The sequence below is a fragment of the Nothobranchius furzeri genome, chromosome 13 (assembly GCF_043380555.1).
Source record: "Nothobranchius furzeri strain GRZ-AD chromosome 13, NfurGRZ-RIMD1, whole genome shotgun sequence".
In the NCBI taxonomy this organism is placed as follows: domain Eukaryota; kingdom Metazoa; phylum Chordata; class Actinopteri; order Cyprinodontiformes; family Nothobranchiidae; genus Nothobranchius; species Nothobranchius furzeri.
Genome location: NC_091753.1, coordinates 65,694,885 through 65,719,542, shown reverse-complemented (window position 1 = coordinate 65,719,542; position 24,658 = coordinate 65,694,885). Strand labels below are relative to the sequence as shown.

Below are 24,658 nucleotides of genomic sequence, written 5' to 3'. Positions count from 1 at the left end.
TGGTGGACTCCGCAGCACTAATATGCCCTGAAAAAAAAGGCGAATTTGAGCAAATCCCACTGTCCAGGCGAACCGTGGGGAACCTGGAGCTTCAGCTGCAACGTGAAGTGGCAAGTTTTGACTTTTTCTCATTAGACGAGAGCTGTGATGTCCGGGGGATAACGGAGCTCACAGAGGAGCGGGCAGCAATGCGGTCGATGAAAGGGACAATGACAGGGAGTGATCTTTTTACAGAGGTAAATGCGTGCATGGACTCTCTGGAATTGAAATGGGAGAGACTGTCAGGTGTCACAACAGACGGTTGTCCAAATCTTACAGGGAAAAATGTCGGACTTTTGAAACACATGCAAGATAAGGTGACAGAAATCGATGCAGATCAAAAATAGGTGTTTTTGCATTGTATTATACACCAACATGTGTTGTGCAAGTCAGTGCTAAAAATCAACCATGTTACTGATGTTGTTACTAAAATAATAAACTTCATCAGGGCACGGGCGATGAATCACAGACAGTTTGTGGCTCTTGTGGAGGACTCCACACAGCTGTCAGATGGCTCAGCCTGGGGAAAGTGCTGAAGAGGGTTTGGGACTTGAAAGCAGAGATTCAGGATCTCTGCGGGATTTCTACTCTTCTCTTAAGGAGGAGAACTTTCCAAACCTGAGGAGACATGCTCAGAAGATGTTGGTTTTCTTCGGCTCTACCTACATTTGTGAACAAACATTTTCAATGATTAAGTTTACAAAATCCAGGTATAGATCCTCTCTCACTGATGATCATTTGTCAGCTGTGCTTCGCTTCTCCACCTCAGACATTCAACCTGACTTTGATTCACTCGTTAAAGCCCAGCAGAGACTAGATTTATCTCATTGAATAAGAAAAAAAATCGCTTAAAAACACAAAATAAGGTGTTTGGACCACAAATGTAGGCAACTAGCAGTGAACTGGGACACTTTTTTTTTGAAACCTCTTTCTCAAGATCACAGTTCAGTGATTTTATTTTACAGACTGTGTGTCTGTAGAATACTAAGAACCTCTTTCCAACAATATTTGAAACTCAGAATGTGTTTTGGAGTGAATGTGACTGAAACTGTTAACTAATATAAGTCACAAATGTTTAACAAAAACCAAATGCGCACTTTGTTTACCATTGCCTTGGGAAATTTGAATAAATCACATTTTTGTAAGCCAACCTCACTTTTTCCTTTTTGCTCATTTATAACATATAGTCTACTCTTACCAGCTTGAAATTACAATGGTATTTACTGCTTTTTATGAAGAAATACCATTAATATTATGCATAATTGACTTCAGCCTTTTGGCCTGGCCCTCCACAATATTTTCTGTTTCTCATGTGGCCCCATGGAAAAAATAATTGCCCACCCCTGCTCTGGGGGTTTCTTCCTGTTCAAAGGGAGTTTTCCTCTCCACTGTCCAATGCTTGCTTAGTATGAGGATTGCTGTAAAGTCAGACACTTAATGCAGTTTGCTGGGTTCCTTATATAGGAAACTTTTTACCGTTTTTAGCTTAATGAACTGAACTGTATTGGAATGTTTATTATGTGAAGTGCCTTGAGACGACTCTTGTCGTGATTTGGCGCTTTATAAAAAAACTTGAATTGAATTGAATTAAGTTAGCTAGTAGCAACATTGGTTAATTTGTTCCAACCCTCAAGTTCTTGTCCTATTTTTGGATTGTCTGGGCGTGATGAGACGTGTAAAACGGTAAAAATAAATCGGTGGTGGGAACCTCCCATTGTTGGCTTTAACCTCCCCCTCGCAGAGCAATGGGCGGGCTATTTTATGTTGATGATCCACACAGCACCCCAAAACTTGGTTTTAGAGGCATGTTGGGATTTAACTTTTAATTTAGGTATAGGATAAGGAATTGGTTAATGTGGAGTTTAAGCATAGTGGAGTCATTAAAATGAATGGAAGTCAATGGAGGTCCGAACAAGCATGTAAATACAAGTATGTGTGTGTGTGTGTACGTGTGTGTGTGCGTGTGTGTGCATGTGCGTGTGTGTGTGTGACAGAGAGAGAGTGAGAGAGAGTGAGTGAGAGAGAGAGAGACAGAATGAGAGAGAGAGTGAGAGAGAGAGTGTGAGAGAGAGTGAGAGAGTGAGTGAGAGAGAGAGAGTGAGTGAGAGAGAGTGAGAGAGAGTGAGTGAGAGAGTGAGTGAGAGAGAGCGAGAGACAGAGTGAGAGTGAGAGACAGAGTGTGAGAGAGAGAGAGAGAGAGAGAATGAGAGAGAGAGAGAGAGAGAGAGAGAGAGAGAGAGATATTAACACAACAAAGAATCCAAAGCAAGTATCTTGAGTAACTGAGTAACTGAGTAACTGAGACGTCACAAACTGGTTTTCTTTGTCATTTGGTGTAAATTTGTTAATTGTTTCTCCTCAGTGTTAAAATAAAGGTTAAACAAATCTTAACTTGTGTAATTATATTTAATAGCTCTTCAGATAAATGCTGAAAAGCCTGAAGAATTATGGTCTGATTCATCTCAATAAAGACAGACAAACAATCTGTCTATCTGAAATTTATGATGAAGGAAAATGTAAATAATCCTTTTTGTTTGACCTGCTGAAGGGAAAACAAGCCTTTCCAGCCCATCGACGCATCTTCACGTCTGTCTAGGAGGGGACTGATCGCTGTGATCACCCCCGCAGGAAGCCCACTCCCAGCTGAGTTGAAAGATCCCTGGCTGTAGACGGTGCGGGGTCCAGTCCCGCGCGGCCCCGCCGTCACACAGCATGCCGCCCACAGAGAGCCCTGCCCCGGCCGCTGATTGATGTGCAACCGCCTGTTGGCCCCTCGCAGCGGGGCCGTCAGAGAGGAGCGTCCTGGATAATTATTATGTTACTGAGGTGACATTTACAACACAACACTGCGAGTTTAACTGACATGTGAAAGGCTTATTTCCTCTCCGTCTCTGCGGCAAAAATTAAACTTGAATAGTTTGTTTTCTCTTCTTTATTCTCCAATCAACAAGAAGACCGAAGGCTGACGCCCCAAACGTCATAAAAGCTATTTATCACTCGGCCAGCACGCTCCACACTAAGTTTATGACCCTAAAATCAACGACATGGTCCATTAAAAAGTCTCCAAATAGCTAATAATAAGTCCGTGTTTATTGGAGGCCCAACAGTTCAGATTTGAAATAAGGCTCTTTAGTTTTTTATTCCAATCCTGCTGCAGGGATGAGAGAGAAAAGGGCAGAAAGAGAACCATTCGAGCTTCTTTAGTGTTTTGTGTGTATGATAAGAAGGAGGAGGAGTAAGGAGGAAGAGGGGGAGGATGGGGGAGTGAGAGATGGGTGGGGTGAGGGGGCAAGAGATCCCGTCGCGTTTTGACCCCAGAAACCCTCCCCGCAACCCGCCTGGCCACCACCAGAGCGCTCCTCCCTCACATCACCCCCCCCCTCCCCCTCCTCCTCCCCTCCAGACTCCAGACTGAAAACACCATCGCTCATCCCGGGCCGTGACATTTCCCAGCCTGGCTTCTTCTGCTGCGTGGACAGCGAGCGCAAAGGGCCAAAAACAGAGAAAAGCCAGCAAGGGGCGATAGGAGAGGAGGGGACGCCTCTGCGTGTCACCGAGCATCCCCGACGCCCCGAATCGGAGGGAGAGACGCACCAGGCGGAGGCGAGGCGCTACAGGAAGCCGCTGCTCCCTTCACCACCCGCTCCCTGGACTACCGGACTCAACCAGAACCGGACTGGATTTTTACGTCTCGGTGGGACATCTATACACACATTACCGGATCTTCACCAACCAATAGCGCCTATAGACCGCGGGGTTTATTCCCTTTAAGCTATTAGGCTCTCAGACAGGCAGCGGGCTGGGAGCTGATCATCCGTCCATAAAGCCTCCATCCCGTCATCATGTTGTAAGATAAACGCGATGGATGGACAGGGAGTAAACACGCAGCAGGAGCGGCTCCTTGACTCCTCGCGGGCTGTCGCATGTTCATCATCATGATGCTCGTAACTTAATTACTGGTTGAGAAAAGAAAAGAAAACAAATGCCCTCTGATTTCAGCAGGAGCCCGGAGGCAGAGGAAGGAAGGGAGGGCAGATCTGCGGACGGTAGCCGAGCAGCGCATCCCCATCTCCGGGGTAGGTCTGGCTGTCGAGTCGCATGGAGAAGAGGGTAGGTCTGGTTTTATTTATAGTACATGTTATTAACCACAACATGCTCCCGATTAAACATGCGGATCCGGTAAAAAAACAAAAACAACAATAATAAAAACACATGGGTTAGAATGTGGACAGCTGCCACAAAAACACACAAGGCCCAGTTCCAGACCAGTTTGGACTTTAGTTAAAGGAAACCCCCTCAATAAATATTTATGTCTCCAGCTTTCAGCTCTCCGTGTGGAAATAATAATAATAATAATAATAATAATAATAATAATAATAATAACGCAAAAGGAACCGACTTTGGTATATTTCATCATTAGTGTACAATGCTGTCTGCATTGTACAAAAGTGATCATTTAACCTGAAAACCTCTGAATTAGGATCCTTACAGCCATTCTGAGTAAATCAAGAGGAGATGCTGCTCCAACTCGGTAAGTAGGTCAGTGTTTTTGCTACAGTGATTCAGAGGCTTGGAGGAGGAGGAGGAGGAGGTTGAAGGGCAGCAGGCAACCCTGCGCAAACAGCAGACAGGCAGTCTCACAACATCATATTAAATGTGATTTATTGTAATAATCTGGGTGTTTTACACTTTAACTGATGCTCTGCTATCATTGTTTTTATGCCAAAATAAACGTTTTGGTTTGAAGCACTCCGTGTCTGACATGAGATGTTTGCGGCAGTTAAAACCTTTAGCGTGAAGCTTTTGAATGCATGTTTTGGAACTTATACGCGTTTAGGATGCTAGGGAATTCTACATTTTATGCTACAAATTTTAATAACTTTTGGGTGAAAACGGGGTTAAAGCGCTTTGTTTTCCCCCCACAAATCTTCACAGAAAACTTCCCAGTTTTGTGTGGAGAAAGTCCGATTTAAACCTGTTTTAATATGATTTAATCGTTTATAAAGTTTTAAAAGTGCAGTTTTCTGCACGAGAATCGTGCTCAGCTTCGTTAAAACGTCACATATTTACATATTTGATCATAAAGTGATAGACTCACACGGCTCTCAGCGGCTTCTTGTTTTCAGTGGAAATGTCACACAGTTCAGACTTGTTAAGAAACATTTTCCTCTCATCTCAAATCTGTTCGTGACTTAAAAAAAGCAACTTTTGCGGAATCTGGCGTCTGAACTTGCGCGCTTTGATCCTCCTGACACAGAAACTCGATAGGAGCCGTGCGTAAAAGGAGACGCGCAATCTGATCGCGGCGATTGTTTTAATAGCCGACCTCCATAAAACTAGGAGGTGTTCGGGAACAGGGCCTCAGAGCAGGTGCTATCTGGACCATATGGGCTCTGATAAGCCGTTTAGACCCGCTAAAGTCGGGCTGCAGCTTGGGAAGAATTATTTAACCTCGAGGTGTTTCTTTTATACATTTTAACTTATTAATTAGACAAAAACCCAGTTATGTCTGTTTCTCCAAGTAGGGACGGAGAAAAACTTCAATGCAGACAAATATGTAATCAGACTGTTGCCCCAATTCATCATAACTTTTGGCTGCAGATTGTTGACCACGTGTGTGTGTGTGTGTGTGTGTGTGTGTGTGTACTTGTTTAACTATCCTACTTAGAACCATAACTGGCATATTCATTGATCTTCTGAAGAGCGATGGGCCTCATTAGGACCAAAACCCAGTCCTAATAAGGTGGACCCCGTTTAGGCTTCAGGCTCACTCTCCTCCTCAGAGCTTCAACCCCAGCAATGGTTTCCAGGAACTAGATCCGACCCTGCTTTCCTGTCTTTAAGGCAACTTATTAAAGTTTGCAAATCTTTATTACTACATCTTAGTTTTTGATCAAACAGCAGCAGCACAGAGACCAAGGCTGCTAAGTGATTAACACCCCCCCATCACAGTCACGTAATAAAATCACAGGACGACTTGATGTCAGACACAGATGTCCAACGTGTCTCATGTTTGCAGCGTCTCCTTATAATTGTGTTTCAGTATGAAGACCTGGTGCAGTACTCAGGGCCGGAGGCTATGTCGGTGGGGGGGTACGGAGATGATGTCAGGGCACTTCCTCCTCCACAGTACGGCCCCACCATCCCCGACTCCCTCAAACATCACAAAGACCAGATCTATGGGTAGGATGAGTTATGGGGTGTGGAAGTCTGTGTGTGTGTGTGTGTGTGTGTGTGTGTGTGTGTGTGTGTGTGTGTGTGCTGAGTAGGAATACACACTGCATGTTCACAGCTGTCTGCTTCAGGAATACTGGGACATACATGCTTTACTGTAGACCTATCAGGTGTGCTCTACAACAACTGTTACTGTGTTTATGTACAGTATGTTAACTGTGTGTGTGTGTGTGTGTGTGCGTGCGTGCGTGTGTGTGTGTGTGTGTGTGTGTGTGTGTGTGTGTGTGTGTGTACAGTCACCCTCTCTTTCCACTGCTGGCCTTAGTGTTTGAGAAGTGTGAGCTGGCCACCTGCTCCCCTCGTGACTCCTCCTCCTCCCTCTCAGCCACCTCCCACCTTCCTGTCATGGCCAATCACAGCGATGTCTGCTCCTCAGAGTCCTTTAACGATGACATCACTGCCTTCGCAAAGCAGGTGGGCTTCAGCCAATCAGAAAAGTGCCATCAGTGGACACAGAGACATCAGATCGTCCTTTTGTCCACCTGTCCTGTGCTGACCATGTAGGCGTGGAGCGCATTTTGTGTTACAGCAGGTTGCCTGTGTGACAGGAGTGGTGTGAGCTACTCCTGTTGCAAAGTTAACTTTATAGAATTGATGACTCCACACCCGTTTGAGGACATGTAGAGAGATGAGAGTCAGATATTTCACATTTCCTAACAGCTGACTCTGTTGCAGATTCGCTCAGAAAAGCCCATTTTTTCCTCCAATCCTGAGCTGGATAATTTGGTAAGACGTACAAACCAACAGCACCTTTACCACGTTGCATTGTGGGATATGTCTTTATCACTCCCTTCCTGCGTCACAGATGATCCAGGCCATACAGGTTCTTCGCTTCCATTTACTGGAGTTAGAAAAGGTTGGTGAGATGCTGTGATGATGTCCTCCATTAAACACTTTTATACTTCCTTATTTTTGGTCTATATTTGCATTAAAAAGACAAAGAAGGGAGCGCCTACATGAACAGATGCTAACCTGCTACATCCAAGTTTGATTTTGCAGTGGTTGTGAACTGTTTAGTAGCAGTCTGCATGGTGGGGTAGGTGGCACTGCAGCATCAGTGCAGCACATTCTCTCTGGTTTCATACTACCAGTCAAAACTGAATGCCAGGATAAGTGGAGACTCTACCTGTCTCTGGGTGTGTATGTGTGTGTGTGACTGGCTTTATGTCTCTTGGCCCTTCCCTCTCACCCAAGATGACGGTTGATGAATGTTTCACGGCTGACTGATGACAACAGTGTTTGTTTCTGAAGGTGCACGACTTGTGTGATAACTTCTGCCATCGCTACATCACCTGCCTGAAAGGGAAGATGCCCACAGACCTGGTTCTGGATGAGCGGGAGGGAGGCTCCAAGTCCGACATGGAGGACTTTGGTGGATCTTGCACCAGTTTATCAGAGCAGGTTGGACTCTGGATGACAAATGCGGTTTTTGGGATTGCTTGTTGCACTTCCTCACATGAAGCTCACCCCTTTCTCTCGCTCCTCTCCAGAATGCAGCATGGCTTCGAGAACCTGATGAATGCGCCACCACTCCTCTGGGAACACCAGGCACCTGTGGCCTGCCTTCACACAGCACAGTGGACAACTGCAGCGATGCGGGTACGCACACACACACACACGCGCACACACACGCTCACACACGTACACACACGCACGCACCCACACACACACACACGCGCACACACACACACGCGCTCACACACGTACACACACGCACGCACCCACACACACACGCACGCACACACACACACTCGCACACACACACACACACACACACACACACACGCACGCACACACACACGCACGCACACACACACACACGTACACACACCCACGCACGCACACACGCACCCCCCCCCACACACACACACACACACGCACACCCACCCACGCACACACGCACACACACTCGCACACACACACACACGCTCACACACGTACACACACACACACACACAAGCTCACACACGTACACACACGCACGCACGCACCCACACACACACACACACACACACACGCACGCACGCACACACACACACACACACACACGCACAACCACCCACGCACACACGCACACACACTCGCACACACACACACACGCTCACACACGTACACACACACACACACACACACACACAAGCTCACACACGTACACACACGCACGCACGCACCCACACACACACACGCACGCACGCACGCACACACACACACACACACACACACACACACACACACACACTCACACTCACGCATGCACGTGCCTGTGTAGTAAGGGTTTTACACAGCAGCCTGTGACGTGGTTGCTGGTCTGTAATTATTCTGCACCTTCTGTCCTCTGTAGTGAAACACTGGAGGACAGAAAGACGGGCGGTCCTGGCTTTCAGGGCTCATGCAGATATGGATTTGTCTCAGAGAGCATTTTCATGCGTCAGCATAAAAAACAACCTATCAACGAACCACCAGAGCCGTGGCTTCTGTAGTTATAGCCCGATTATTTAGATACTAATGTTGTTAAAATTTCTAATATTTCTGTGATATAAGTGAAATCTTTACCGGTGGCTAACTTCTGTCATTTTCAAGCAAAAACAACAATGTCTTCTTTGAATGTGTGTAAATGTCTGTCTCTCCCCAATCTGGAGTAACTGTCCTAAAGAGACAAGTGTTCATAATAGGGATGTAAGAAAATATCGATATTGCAATATATCGTGATACTTTTTCCAGCAATATTATATCAATACTCAAAAGCCGTGTATCTAATTTTTGGAAGAAACATTTGTGTATTTGCTTTTCTTTTGGAGCGATTCAAACGCAGACTGCTAGCTGGCGGTAGCGCTGGACTGACCATAGGGCATAGCGGGCAACTGCCCGCTGGGCCGACCCTTTCATCATTTATGGGCCGGTGTCTGTTTTTTTTTTACTTTTTTTTTCCTGGCCTCTAGTTGTTGCGGACAACTTGTCCGCGCCGCCCCACGCGACGCCTCGTAAAAGTTGGTGGATTGGCCAATTGGTCATAATACACTCTGGGCTGGACCAATAGCCAGAGGTCTGATGCACCCGCCAGTTGTTTGTGAATCTCAGTAAACAGACAGACGAGCTTTACAAAATGGAGAACAAAAAACGGAAAGGAGGAGCGGAGAAAATTCGACTAAAAAAGAAACTGGCCCTTCAGGCTGATGCTGGCACATGTGTTAAAATCTCACAGTTGTTTGGTAGTGAAGGTTCAAGTAAAATCAATTTAGGAAGTGATGGAGCCTCAGCCCAGCGACAGGTTGGAGAAGAAAAGAGGGAGGAGGAGGAGAAACCCGAGCCGGTGTTGTGCCATAAATCGACTCGCTGCCAAAAAATGATTAGCCACCGCGGGATCGCGCACGGTTAGGTAATTGCATTTCTAGACAAAATTCCCCAGGATTTCGCCCTAAAACTCAGCAAAACTAGCAATATGGACATTCAGAAAGCAGCGATAACCTCTTCCGGTACTTAAACTGATGTTTATCGCGGATATTAGTTTTTCCAGTTCGGAAGTTGTTTTAAGTGTTGCTATTGTCTTAAACGTTCACAATGAGGATATATTAATCCTTTTTGCAATATTTGCGATTGAAAGATGGTTTGTGGTAAGAACTGGCTTTCTTTATTTTACAGCCTTGATACTAAAAAATAAACAAACAATGTAAAATGGCGCCCTGTATTGAATGTAAACGTTGTATAAATGTAAATAAACAATTCTCCAGCGATTTGAATTTTTCCCCCCTTCCTTTCTTTAGTCCACTTGACATGGAGCCACAGTTAGCTAGTTTGGGGCACATTTTTACTATTTAAACTGATCAAGCTTTGGCTTTACAATGACACTGTGTAGGTTACTATCTATACATTACATTGCTCTATTTAAAAGTAACAAGCTAAAAGCACTTCAGCACATGAAATTAAGAGACTACACCCTCCTGTTTACCTATAAGAAACGCCTCAAAATATCTTTAAATTCTTTATCGATGATTTAATTGTAGACAACTAAAATGGCATTTTACTTGCCAAAAAGTGATTGAATCGCTCAGATTTTCATGGAGGCTAAAATTGACCAAATAAGGCTTTTATGTATTATCTGTTGATGTTACTGTACTACTGCCTACTGTATCATCAAAAACACCCCAAAAAAGGCACACAAAAAAAAGATCATTTCCCTTGCCAAAAATTGATCACAGTGTCCTGGTCACCTGTAAAGGGTTAAATTTACCTAAATATTACATTATTTATTATCTCTTGATGTTAGTGGTGCCATCACAGGATGCTGGGTCTCTTCCTCATTCATAAACACCTCAAAAATGGCAACAAATGATCATTTCCCTTGCCAAAAATTGATCACAGTGTCCTGGTCACCTGTAAAGGGTTACATTTACCTAAATATTACCTTCTGAGCTTCTTTCAGACATGAGGAGAGCTGTTTTGGTGGTAGCAGTCTCTCCTCTGTGCTCTTCTGTTTGCTGCTGGGTGTTTTTGGTTTATTTAAACTTGGTAACCTGAACTTAACGTTGGTAAAGCTACTGTTAGCATTTTCGCTAACAGCTTCTTGCGTTTGGATAAGCTGTTATGTTTTGGTTTAGAGTTCATCGTTTTTGTGGTGCAGGTCTCCCTTTTATTACATTTAGAGTGTTGTGGGTTTTCGGTTTAGTTTAAAATATCACCTTGAGTTTGGTTTAACCACCCAGTTTAGAGTTTGGACCTTTGGAGATCCTTACTTTGGTCCAGAACCCAGTAATCTTTGCCCAGTGGGACATCCCTACTTATTTGTACTTTTGTTTTAATTCCTCACAGGCAGAATTAGTTTTATTATTCCCAACCTGTGGATGGAAAGATTTATGATTTTTGTTGTTGTAAATAAACCTGATCATCATTTTAACTTTTAAATCCCGTTATTGTCCCTTCCTTTTTGCACACGAGCCAAACTCCCCAGGAAGAGTCGTAACACCACTCGCCTCAGGCACATAAGTGAACAAAACAAAGCAGCATGGAGACACTCCGTCTCCAACCACCTCTCAGGCAGCAGCCTGCACTCCCAAGTTCTACACGTCACCAGAACATAACCAACCAACACAATAAAAGCAGTGTTATACAAAATGGAAGGCCTGTAGTGTTTATTCTCTTACAGTAACAGTTTATCCATTTTTTGGAGGAATTTATTTTAGATTTTTTGGTTTTTATTAATTGTGCAATAGAAAAATAATCGCTAGATTAATCATCTAAATAGTGATTAGATTAGTCGACTATTCGATAAAATAATCGTCAGAATAATCGTTTTAAAAATAATCGTTTACCCCCAGCCCTACTTTTTAGAATACCAGGATAGGAAGGATGGTGTAGGTTTACGTTTATTAGATTGATACATAAATATTACCAGTAAGAAAGTGTACGCTTAATGTCTTTTCCAAAAAAAAAAAAAAAAAACAGGTGATGGGCTGGTCTCCAGTCAAAATGCCCGGGCTGAATTTTTGTTCCGGTCCAGCCCTGGCTGGCGGGAGTGTGCGATGTTTATTTTTTCCACCACTGAAATGTAAATCCCTCTGTTATGGTTCAGATACCTCACCGTTAACATGTTACGTATCAGTTTGGACTGTTTAGTGAATTTTCCTGCAATAATTTCAGTCTCAAACTGTCGCTAACATCATCTGACTGAATGTATCGCATCGTCTCCCTGTACCGTGATACGCATCATATCGCCATAATTTCACCAATACACATCCCTAGTTTCTATAAATAATCACCCGTTGTAGACAGCTTCCTGAACAGCATCAGTTTGCAGAAATAGTGGACACCTCTGTCTGATGGCATTCCTGAACCAAGCGGGTGGCTTCCCTCTGCTCAACTTTCTATCTGCTGTAATTTAGTGCATCTTTATTCTTTATATCCAGCTAGAAGATGCATTAAATAACGAAAAAAATATGTAAATTTTATGAGGATGTTTGAGTAAAAAATTATAGTCCATTGATATTAATTGATATTATTGTAATTTTCAGTATGGTATAACATCTATTGCTCCAGATGAACAACATGACACCTCTCAGGAATCTATCTACAGCAGGTGAAACACAGCAATCTAGATTACCCATAATCCCATGTGTAAATTAATGATGGTGACATAACTTGAATATCAAAAGACTTGGAGAACACCCAGGAGCACAACTGGCAGTAGCATGGGCTACAGCTGAAGTGTTGGTTTTTCCAGAAAATAAATGTATACATTTTGTAATGTTTGTAATATTAATGTTTTAATTGTTCATTTTAAATGGACTAATAATAACTTGAATGCAGAAGGAGGCTTCCTATTGGTCCGGATCAGCTGTGGATGTGATGTCCCTGTGGTTTTCAGGTGATGGTCTGGATGGAGAAATGGCTTCCCCCAGCACCGGAGAGGAGGATGACAGCGACAGAGACCGCCGGAACAACAAGAAGAGAGGCATCTTCCCCAAAGTGGCCACGAACATCATGAGAGCGTGGCTCTTCCAGCACCTGACGGTGAGCTCCAGCGTTCTCTGATGTGGTACCATGGTGGTTACAACAGGAAAGTGAGATTACTACTGGGCTTGTATTCTATTTAGTTTAAAATAGATGTCAGTGAACCAGGATTAAGAGATTATGTGAATATTTGTAGAAGTGATGGAAACTGGAGAGGAGGTGGTTCAGTAATTAACCAATAAAGGAGCATGTTGCTGACTGTGTGTGTGTGTGTGTGTGTGTGTGTGTGTGTGTGTGTGTGTGTGTGTGTGTGTGTGTGTGTGTGAGAGAGAGAGAGAGAGAGAGAGAGAGAGAGAGAGAGATAGAGATAGAGAGAGAAGCTTTAAGGGGCTTGAGTTTAGCCTTGGTTTTCATGCTGAGAGTTTGTGTTACTTAGATGAAACCTTAAGAACACACACACACACACACACACACACACACACACACACACACACACACACACACACACACACACACACACACACACACACACACACACACACACACACACACACACAGTCACATTATTTAGTGGAATTAGGAAACAATTTGAGTTAATATAATGATTTTAATGATGTAACTAACACAAACCATCAGAAATATTATAGAAGGGAATAATTACTAAAGTCACTGTCATATAATAATAATAATAATAATAATAATTATTATTATTATTATTATTATTAATATATTTGTGGTTAGAAAAGCAAAAGGAACAAAGTTCAAATGTTTAATGTAAAGTTCAGGACGAACTGAAATCTGAACAAGCACCAATGCAAAGATCTAGATTACCCATAATTCCTTGTGTAAAATCATGGTGGCGACATAACTCCAACAGGTATGAACCAAAGGACTTTGACACACTGGAGCACAACCTGGAATGAATATTTCAGCAGCTTAGGTGACAGCTGGAGTTTTCCTGAAAACAAAAATAATAAATCATTTTAAACTTTAGATGTTTTTAGGCATGTTTGAGTTGAGCCTAACGTTTAGTTGGCCTGATTGATCCGAGATACTCTGTTTCTTCAAAGTGAGATTGTTCATCATCTGCAGCAGGTAAATGGCCTGCCCTGTGGCGCACTGACAAAGGAAAGGCCTGCCGAACACTGATGCCACCGGTCCCTCCAACCACCACCAGCAGGTGTCTGAGTTGTGTAACGCCTAATGTGTGTGTGTGTGTGTGTGTGTAACTCTAGCACCCGTACCCATCAGAGGAGCAGAAGAAGCAGCTGTCCCAGGACACCGGCTTGACCATCCTGCAGGTCAACAACTGGTCAGTTAGTTTTCTCCTAAATATCAGGTCCAAGTTCTTTATTTGTCTTCCTTGGGAGAAACGTGGTTTTGCGGGGCGGGGGTGGGGGTTGGGGGGTGGGTGGTTGTTACACTGCACCACGCTTTACTCATCCAGAAACAAGTTTAATCATAACCACACAGTAGCCCACCACTCTCACCCCAGCCTCTGGATACAAACTTGGAATAAGCGGAGGATTTACCCGCCCAGGCCACAGCGTGTTCCACCAAATATGTTCATCTCATGCATTTTGTTCATTACTGTCACAACTGATAGCAGCAGTTTGCACCAGTTGTGTTGACAGAAGCAGATTGTGTGTCTCCGCCGTGGCTGTAGTAAATCATATTCAGAGTGTAGAACGAGGGAGGGATCTGCCTGTCTGAGGATGGTCTGCTCAAAAAGCTCTTGTGGTGTTAAGGGAGCAGTTGAACCCATTATCCTCCCAGCTATCTTAGTGAATGGTTAAATCTGAGCCCTGACTTCTCAGTGAGGTTACCAAACCAACATGCATTGCCATATCTCAAAATGGACTCAATTACTGCTGTGTAGAAGATCATCATTACCTCTGAACATGCACCAAACCGCCTGAGTCTGCATACGCTGATGGATCCGAGCATCGATGAGTCTGTCAGCTGAGGTCACTATCAGTGTGAACTTCCAGGCACCCAAAAGTCTTCACCTGCTAATGTTGTGGCCATGAACAGCTACTGGAAAGTGATCCACCAGCTTCTCCAGATGAACCCTCTGATTATTCATCAATCATCTTGTTGAGATGTAAAGATTCAGCTTTGAAGGGAACAGAACGACCTTCAGCTGTGACTGTTTCTTGTGTAGGATAACCGTCGTACTAATCTGCACATTCAGACTGATTTAGAAACTGGTTTCACCTTTACAAGAGTCCAATGGGCTCGACACACGGGAGGCGACCCGCGGCAGCAGCCAGCGGCAAAGCCGTCTACGCGTTCTGTTCCATGGCGAAATCGAAACTTCCGTTGTTTTGTTTCGCTGTGTCAGGTTGGAGGGAATTAAGGTTATTTAAGCGGTTCAGAGTTACTAAAGCGGTAGATATGATGTTTCACAAGGTGCTGCTAGAGTTATGTGAAATCTTACTTCTGATTTTACTATATTAAAAAAACCCGAGAATGGGTTCATCCCATATTACAAACCAGGAGAGGGCTACTCTGTCTATCAGGACATGCCTCAATTTATCACACGGTTTGGACCTCACATGGCGCTCGACACACAGGAGGCGACATCGCCTCTCCTCCATTCATTTTCAACGAGACATGCGCGACAAAGCGATAATCGCGGGTCTCCCTCCTACTCAGCGAAATGCGAAAAACGTGCGTGTGAAATTTTGCGCTCGTGCACGTGTCGTGCACAGGCGACCTAGCGACGCGATCCCAGAAAGTTGAAACATTTTCAACTTTTCATCGCTGTCGCTCGGACGAGGACCAATCAACGGAGGTTTCATTCACTGACCAATGAGCGGACAGGATGCTCCGTACACCTCCGAGCAAACATGGAGGAGAAGTTGATTATTATTATGTTTTATAGTAAAATCAGAAGTAAGATTTCACATAACTCTAGCAGCACCTTGTGAAACATCATATCTACCGCTTTATTAACTCTGAACCGCTTAAATAACCTTAATTCCCTCCAAGCTGACACAGCCAAGCAAAACAACGGAAGTTTCGATTTCGCCATGGAACAGAACGCGTAGACGGCTTTGCCGCTGGCCGCTGCCGCGGGTCGCCTCCCGTGTGTCGGGTAATAAAAGCGACGGTGACGAATTTCGCTGATCGCGGTCGTTTGTCGCCTCCCGTGTGTCGAGCCCCTAAAGATGAACAATCACAGAAGGAGAAACGGAGTCCGTGCTTGCTCGGAGGTGTACGGAGCATCCTGTCCGCTCATTGGTCAGTGAATGAAACCTCCGTTGATTGGTCCTCGTCCGAGCGACAGCGATGAAAAGTTGAAAATGTCTAAACTTTCTGGGATCGCGTCGCTGGGTCGCCTGTGCACGACACGTGCACGAGTGCAAAATTTCACACGCACGTTTTTCACGTTTCGCTGAGTAGGAGGGAGACCCGCGATTATCGCTTTGTCACGCATGTCTCATTGAAAATGAATGGAGGAGAGGCGATGTCGCCTCCCGTGTGTCGAGCCCATTCTGGGCACAGGCGACCCAGCGACGCGATCCCAGAAAGTTGAAATATTTTCAACTTTTCATCGCTGTCGCTCAGACGAGAACCAATGAACGGAGGTTTCATTCACTGACCAATGAGCGGACAGGATGATCCGTAAATCTCCGAAAATATAATTACTGTTTATCATATTAACTTTCCTTGGACAGATTAGTCGTTCTTCTGGGCTTATTGGTTCTCTCGTGTTTGTGTGAATCTTCTCCATCTTTGGGGTTACCAGGGTGAGAAGCTCCGGGCTGAGGCGACAGTAGGTCCAGAATTGATCAGGATCGTCCTTGAGATACCTCATTAAATGGTGGTATTCTCCGTTCCTTTCTCTGGTTTGTAATATGGGATGGATCCATTCTCGGGTTTTTTTAATATAGTAAAATCAGAAGTAAGATTTCACATAACTCTAGCAGCACCTTGTGAAACATCATATCTACCGCTTTATTAACTCTGAACCTCTTAAATAACCTTAATTCCCTCCAACCTGACACAGCCAATCAAAACAACGGAAGATTCGATATCGCCATGGAACAGAACGCGTCGACGGCTTTGCCGCTGCCGCGGGTCGCCTCCCGTGTGTCAGGTAATAAAAGCGACAGCAACGAATGCCGCTGATCGCGGTCGTTTGTCGCCTCCCGTGTGTCGAGCCCCTAAGAGACGATTAGAGATGGGTCCATCAAACATTTTTTTACGATGGGCAGAACAATGTTCTGCAAAGCACTTTTGTCATCATGTTGAAGCAGTAAAACACTGCTGCTCCATAAAAACAGAACTGCAGATCAATATCAAATAATCAGATTATTTAATGCTGTTTTGTTGTCTCTGGTTTCTGAGATAAAACAGAAAGTCACACCTTCTGAGTTACTCACTCCTCCTGCCAACACGTTAAACTCATGATCTAACTAACTCTGCAGCGGCACACAGAGTGACCCGATCAATGCAGATCAATCAATTATCAGAGGGGTGATCAATACGAGCTCTGCCCTAACGCTGATTTGCTGTGCCCTCTGAAAGGGTTAAGTGGTTGTAAAAGGGAAAGGGTTGATAGTCTCCCACTCTGACTTTATCTCCATTAATGGTCAACCTTCTTTCTCTTTCTCTCTCTCTCTCTTTGTGGAACTTTCCTCATGTCTCTCGCCCACCTCGCCCCGTGCAGGTTCATCAACGCCAGGAGGAGAATAGTTCAGCCGATGATTGACCAGTCAAACCGCTCAGGTCAGTCCGGTGGATTCTTCAGAACAAGGTCGTTTGAGTGTGTATTAGTGTCTGAAGGCGTGTGTGTGGTCTCACAGGTCAGGGTGGTCCCTACAGCCCAGAGGGAGCAGCTCTTGGGGGCTATGGACTCGACGGGCAGGCCCACCTGGGTCTCAGAACAGCAGGTACACTGATCTGGTCCCTCTGACAGGGCAGTGAGGTCGGAAGAGTCAAGTCCTTCCACAAACTAAGCCCCCAATTCATTAATTAGTAAATAAAAGTAAAAAACTACACCCAGCTGCTGAAAATACTACGGAGGCCAGCGGCTGCTGGTGGAAACAGCTGGAAATGGTACAACACATGCAGAATTTTCTCCTGTTTTAGGAAGAGCGGCATGGTGATGCTCCTAGGTTTTAGATCTACAGTGGGGCAAAAAAGTGTTTAGTCAGCCACCGATTGTGCAAGTTCTCCCACTTAAAATGATGACAGAGGTCAGTAATTTACATCATAGGTACACTTCAACTGTGAGAGACAGAATGTGAAAAAAAAATCCATGAATTCACATGGCGGGATTTTTTAAGAATTTATTTGTAAATCAGGGTGGAAAATAAGTATTTGGTCAATAACAAAAAATCAACTCAATACTTTGTAACATAACCTTTGTTGGCAATAACAGAGATCAAACGATTACTATAGGTCTTAAACAGGTTGGCACACACAGTAGCTGGTATTTTGGCCCATTCCTCCATGCAGATCTTCTCGAGAGCAGTGATGTTTTGGGGCTGTCGCCGAGCAACACGGACTTTCAACTCCCTCCACAGATTTTCTATGGGGTTGAGGTCTGGAGACTGGCTAGGCCACTCCAGGACTTTCAAATGCTTCTTACGGAGCCACTCCTTTGTTGCCCGGGCGGTGTGTTTGGGATCACTGTCGTGTTGGAAGACCCAGCCACGTTTCATCTTCAAAGCTCTCACTGATGGAAGGAGGTTTTGGCTCAGAATCTCACGATACATGGCCCCATTCATTCTGTCCTTAACACGGATCAGTCGTCCTGTCCCCTTAGCAGAAAAACTGCCCCAAAGCATGATGTTCCCACCCCCATGCTTCACAGTAGGTATGGTGTTCTTGGGATGCAACGCAGTATTCTTCTTCCTCCAAACACGACGAGTTGAGTTTATACCAAAAAGTTCTACTTTGGTTTCATCTGACCACATGACATTCTCCCAATTCTCTGCTGTATCCTCCATGTGCTCTCTGGCAAACTTCAGACGGGCCTGGACATGCACTGGCTTCAGCAGCGGAACACGTCTGGCACTGCAGGATTTGATTCCCTGCCGTTGTAGTGTGTTACTGATGGTGACCTTTGTTACTGTGGTCCCAGCTCTCTGCAGTTCATTCACCAGGTCCCCCCGTGTGGTTCTGGGATTCTTGCTCACCGTTCTCATGATCATTTTGACCCCACGGGATGAGATCTTGCGTGGAGCCCCAGATCGAGGGAGATTATCAGTGGTCTTGTATGTCTTCCATTTTCTGATAATTGCTCCCACAGTTGATTTTTTCACACCAAGCTGCTTGCCTATTGTAGATTCACTCTTCCCAGTCTGGTGCAGGTCTACAATTCTTTTCCTGGTGTCCTTCGAAAGCTCTTTGGTCTTGGCCATAGTGGAGTTTGGAGTCTGACTGTTTGAGGCTGTGGACGGGTGTCTTTTATACAGATAATGAGTTCAAACAGGTGCCATTAATACAGGTAACGAGTGGAGGACAGAAAAGCTTCTTAAAGAAGACGTTACAGGTCTGTGAGAGCCAGAGATTTTCCTTGTTTGAAGTGACCAAATACTTATTTTCCACCCTGATTTACAAATAAATTCTTTAAAAATCCTGCCATGTGAATTCATGGATTATTTTATCACATTCTGTCTCCCACAGTTGAAGTGTACCTATGATGTAAATTACTGACCTCTGTCATCATTTTAAGTGGGAGAACTTGCACAATCGGTGGCTGACTAAATACTTTTTTGCCCCACTGTACTTCTCATTTTTTATTAACGGGATGCTGGTCTGTATTCTTTCAGTCACATTTCCATTTTTCTCCAAGAAAATTATAGTTTTCTCAGTTGCTAAAGCACAATTCCTGAAACCTTGCTCCCTTTTCTCAAAACATTAAACACAAACCTCAGCTCCAAGCACGATTTACACAACCTCTCATTCCTCTTGCAAAATCAAACTTTCACCTCAAAACAGTTTTAGCTGTGCTCAAAATCAAACACTTCTCTCAAATCATAAACAAATTACTCACAATTACATACACCATCAAGCAGTCAGTAAACAATACACCAATAAATAGAAAGCACAAAGTTCAGGGCCATACAATTTGTTTATTGCACCATATGCAGCCTGCAGTCCGTGTGCTACAGTGTACAATGACCATGAAATAAAAACATACGATGAAAAACATCAAAGGACTAAATATGTCATCAATGGGCCTCGTCTTCTTTGGGCTGGGTCAGGCCACAGCACTTCATCGATGTCACGTGCAAAATTTTCCCTCCTGAGGCAACGGGGGGAAAAGCCTCTGGTGTGCCGTATCCAGCCTTGACATGATTCCTCACCTATTTCAACACAGGTTAAATCCATGGCTTGCAGCAGATTTACTCTGATGTAGGGCTGCCTATCACACACTTTCCATCTCCAAGAGGAACAAAACTCCTCCATCGGATTCAGGAAAGGCGAGTATGGAGGGAGGTACAGGCTCATAAACTGCCCATTGATGGTAAACCATCTCTTGGACTGACAAGAAATCTGCGGAGATGCTGGGTGCTACAAGGCCCCAATGTAACATGATGATGTGTAACACCATGGTTGTGACATTGCCACCTCGTTGACCAGGGACTTCAACAATGGCCCGCTGTCCAATAATGCTTCGGCCTCTCCTTCTCCTCTTCTGAAGACTGAAGCCTGCTTCATCAACAAAGATGAACTCGTGGGGTCTGTCCAAGGATTCCAGGTCAAATATTGTCTGTGTAGAAATACAATATAGAACTGTGTAAGTTGTACAGGGTCAGTGCTGTGCTGTAGAGTACAATTAGGAATAATGTAAACACTTCAGATTTATATAGATTGCACTCAAGAGTGATGCCTTTCATATAGTATATGTTGACAATCTGGATTACTGTAAATGTGTCTGGATGCACACTTACTTGCACACACTGAGCTCGCGGTTCTTTCACCCTTGGCAAGTTTTGCTCAAAAGGTACTCTGTAAACTTGTTTCATTCGCAGCCTGTTACGAATGAGGACACGGTTAGTTGTGGAAAAGCTCACACTGTCGATTCCGTGGAAGTGTGTGTTGTCTTGTATCACTCGCTCCTGGATTTCTCTGAGTCGTATTGTGTTATTTTGAAGGACCGTGTCCACTACATTGGTCTCCTGCTCCTGAGTGAATATAGCAGTCCTTCCACCCGCACGAGGCATCCTTGCAATTGTATGAGTAGTAGATAAGCAGTTACAAAAACATTTTTGCAGTGCAATACAGGGATGAATCTAGCAAATGTCTGTTGGAACAGCTGCATATACAACTATACCAGTTCTCTTCTCTGAATGTCCTTACTATGGAGGACACAGAAAATCGGCTCAAATTGGGTTGCTCTCTGCGTCCTGCTTCCCTCGTTGTCAGCCCACGGACAACAACATGGTCTATGATTGTTGCTCGGATTTCATTGGCTATTTCCACTCTTTGTCTTGCTCTTCCTCTTCATCCTCCTCTTTGTCTTCCTTGCCCTCCTCCTCGTCCCCCACCTCGCACACGCCCCCGTCCTCGTCCTCTCACATGAATTCTTCTATCCATTGTCACACTTTCTCATTCCCACCTTCAACAACCTGTTTGCTCTCTGAACTTGCTTTTATTGGTTTTCACATCATTTGAAACAAGTGAAATCTGTTTTGACTGATTGTGTTCAATCAATGACATTTGTGCTCTTGTTACGGGTAAATGTGCCACTTGTGTTTACCGTTATGGACGACATGTACATTAGAGTGCAGAATGTGTTTTAAGAATGAGAATGTGTTCAGGGTTCTGCTAAACCGTGTGAAATGGTTTAAGGTTTTGACAACAGGCTCAACAGTTAGCTTAATGAGTTCAAGCAACTGAGAACTTTCTTCAGTCAACGGATTTTAGTGTTTTAGCAACTGAGAAAACCTGTAATAGTGAGACAGTGATCACATCTGGTTGGGGTTGCCGTCATTAATGAATGAAGAAGAAGAAAATATCATTTCTGTAGCACCTCTCAAGATAAAAATCACGAGGCGCTTCACCAACTGGGAAAACCAACTGGACTGAGGACACAGCCCTGCTGTGCTCCTGTGTTTGGGGTAACCCCGGGTTTCCACGGGAGCCGTCAGCAGCACGTTACTGCAGCAGCACGTCTTGCTCGCTTAAGCTGCTGCTTGGCCCTTCCCACGAGACGCAAAGCAGCAGGGGAGCAGCTGTCACCGACCGAGCACGAAGTCACACGAGTGACTTCGTCAGTAAACACAACAACAAGCAGGAGAAAACTACAACATGGTTTGTGTTTTATGTTCTGTCCGTTTTATAATCGCCAATACGGACCTGAAAAACAAAGGAGACCGCTAGCTAGGTGATAACTTCTCACGGGGACGCACAGTTAGTAACGTTTTTTAAAGTAAAGCAACCGGAAGGCAGTACGTTCTTTATTCTGAAAATCTCGGTAGATTCTCTCAATTTCCGCGCCCGATTTCCTGTCTTTCCTTCCCCAAAAATGTCGAACTTGACCCGTTTCAGAGGCGTCGCGCGTAGGAAATAGAACCGGCGCGTAAAGGCCGCAACATGCTGCTCCTGAGACGCGGCCGACTCGCGCTGCTGACGCCTCCGGTGGAAAAGGTTCTGTTGACCACAGCGGTTCCTATCAGCAGCTATGACGTGCTGCTGCAGTAACGTGCTGCTGACGGCTCCCGTGGAAAGCCGGGGTGAGAGTGGAGTGGAGGTTGTCTACCAGGGTGTCTGTTAGAAAGTTCTGTATCTGTAGAGAAGAGGTCATCCTGGTTTCTGTGTTGTATTTAATAAAAACAAATACTAAAATGGATTCCACTCTTCCCACCAGGTCTTCAGGGAATGTCGTCCCTACAGGGGGAGTACCCCGGAGCTCTGTTGTCCCAACCCGGCTACGCTTCCCACCCAGGACCATCCCTGCACTCGTATACTGGCCCACACCCTCACCCTGCCATGCTGCTCCACCCACCACCACACCCAGCAGAGCCCCTTCTTGCCCAAGGACTGGACATACACGCACACTAACTACGGGGGCAGACAGGGTGTGTGTGTGTGTGTGTGGGTGTGTGTGTGTGTGTGGGTGTGTGAATGCGGGCTTGCTTGTGAATGTGTGTGTGATTGTGTATTGACTCAAACAGTCCAGTATTTAAAGATAAAAGGCAAATTTGCTCCAGAAGTTTACATTCCCCATTTAAGGACACTGACCTCAATGTAGCTGATTCACCTGTTCACACACACACACGCACGCACACACACACACATGCACACACACGCACACACACACATGCACACACACACACACATGCACACACACACACGCACGCACACACACACATGCACACACACACACACACACACACATGCACACACACACACGCACGCACACACACACACACACACACACACACACACACACACACACACACACACAACATTTTGCCTTCACACACTTCGGTCTGGACCCACAGGTTTAAGCCATACCTCTCTGAGTAGAAAGTGCTTCCTCCTCTTTAAATGTCTCCACTGTGTTCTGTGGGCGAGACATATGCTTTAAACTACACTTCCCATCATGCCTCCTACCTGATCGGATTTCTAACAGATGAATCCACAGACTTTTTGCAACAGCACAAGGATCTTATCGGATGGGACTCCATCCTGTGATCACGCCTTTGTCACCACACCCCGTCTTCCTGCAGAAACACACACACACACACACACACACACACACACACACACACACACACACACACACACCAGAGCCCTGCACTGAAGCCCTAGGCCTGCAGGTCGGCTCGGCCCGACGGCCGAGGGCCGAGCTTTGGGCCAACGACTGTGTAATTAGCTCGGACACGGGCCGGGCGCCTTTATTTTTAATCAAATTCATAAAGAAAAAAAAAACTGAAACACTTGAACGCAGCAGCACCTGCCTGCTTCCCACGCACCGTTAGCTCAGTTAAGGTGTGTGTGGTTTATAAATGCGCCGATATAAACAAATTCTGAAACTGCTGATTGAAACATGTGCCCCTATTCTAATATGCCATTTTATGTCCACTTTGATGTCAGAAACCATTCGTTTATCCTCATGAAAACGGCAGCATTCTGTTTTTCTGGGAATAAATTCGCTCTGCAGTTAAAAAAATACAGCATTCATTGCAGTTTTTTGTAACCGGAGAGCGCATTTTCAGAGCGGCAGATTAAATTTACAAACGATTTATTAATTGGGAAGGTTTATTTAATCTGCCGCTCTGAAAATGTGCTCTGCAGTTAGAAAATTAGAACGCTGCTTTGTTTTCTAACTGCACAAGAGCGCATTTTCAGAGCAGATTAAATTCACAAACGCATCCAATTCATATAGTGTTCGTAAATTTCATCTGCCGCTCGAAAAATACGCTCTGTTAGAAAAAAAAGCTGCATTGATGCTGTTTTTCTTTCTTTTCTTTTCTTTTTTTTTTTTTACTGCAGAACGCTTCCCACAGATAATTAGAACGCGGAGCATCCTATCACGCTAAAACATTATGAAAGGTTAAAAAAAAAGTCAGGCTCGTGTCGGGCCAGAGAATCCTGAAAACCTTCTCGGACCGGGTCGGGCTGGGGCTCAGATTTTAGGCCCATGCAGGGCTCTAACACACACACACACACACACACACACACACACACACACACACACACACACACACACACACACACACACACACACACACACACACACACACACACACACACACACACACACACACACACACACACACACACACACACACACACACACCTTTTTGAGCATTTTGTTGACAGTCAGCCAGTGTGAGCGGGGAGCTGCAGCCAAAGGACTCTTCTAACTTTTGTCTCCCCCTCTGCTGAAGAAGAATGATGATGATGATGATGATGATGATGATGATGATGAAAAAACATTTAAAGCATTAAAAAGTTTTTTGTAAGATGA

The 24,658-nt window shown here is 44.8% G+C and overlaps 2 protein-coding genes across 5 annotated transcripts; one reads left to right on the top strand and one right to left on the bottom strand.

The window, feature by feature from the left end:
- The first annotated feature begins 3,421 nt into the window (after nt 1–3,421).
- On the top strand, nt 3,422–24,658 carry meis3 (myeloid ecotropic viral integration site 3). Of its 4 annotated transcripts, none has more exons than XM_054735065.2 (13): nt 3,425–3,733; nt 4,042–4,149; nt 6,083–6,222; nt 6,510–6,687; nt 6,949–6,999; nt 7,079–7,129; nt 7,525–7,674; nt 7,764–7,872; nt 12,632–12,777; nt 13,953–14,029; nt 17,396–17,454; nt 17,532–17,618; nt 22,550–24,658. In XM_054735065.2, the coding sequence occupies exons 2-13, from the start codon at nt 4,138–4,140 to the stop codon at nt 22,741–22,743; spliced, it is 1,254 nt and encodes a 417-aa protein (XP_054591040.2). In that variant the 5' UTR covers nt 3,425–3,733; nt 4,042–4,137; the 3' UTR covers nt 22,744–24,658. The 4 variants fall into 4 exon arrangements, with proteins under 4 accessions (XP_070399889.1, XP_054591040.2, XP_054591039.2 ...); XM_054735064.2 differs by having other exon boundaries at nt 4,039–4,149; XM_070543787.1 differs by having other exon boundaries at nt 3,425–4,149.
- On the bottom strand, nt 17,722–21,703 carry LOC139062584 (uncharacterized). The gene is made up of 6 exons (XM_070543845.1): nt 20,631–21,703; nt 20,111–20,449; nt 19,965–20,042; nt 18,627–18,722; nt 18,092–18,215; nt 17,722–17,852 (listed from the first exon to the last, which is right to left on the bottom strand). The coding sequence occupies exons 1-6, from the start codon at nt 20,901–20,903 to the stop codon at nt 17,722–17,724; spliced, it is 1,041 nt and encodes a 346-aa protein (XP_070399946.1). The 5' UTR covers nt 20,904–21,703.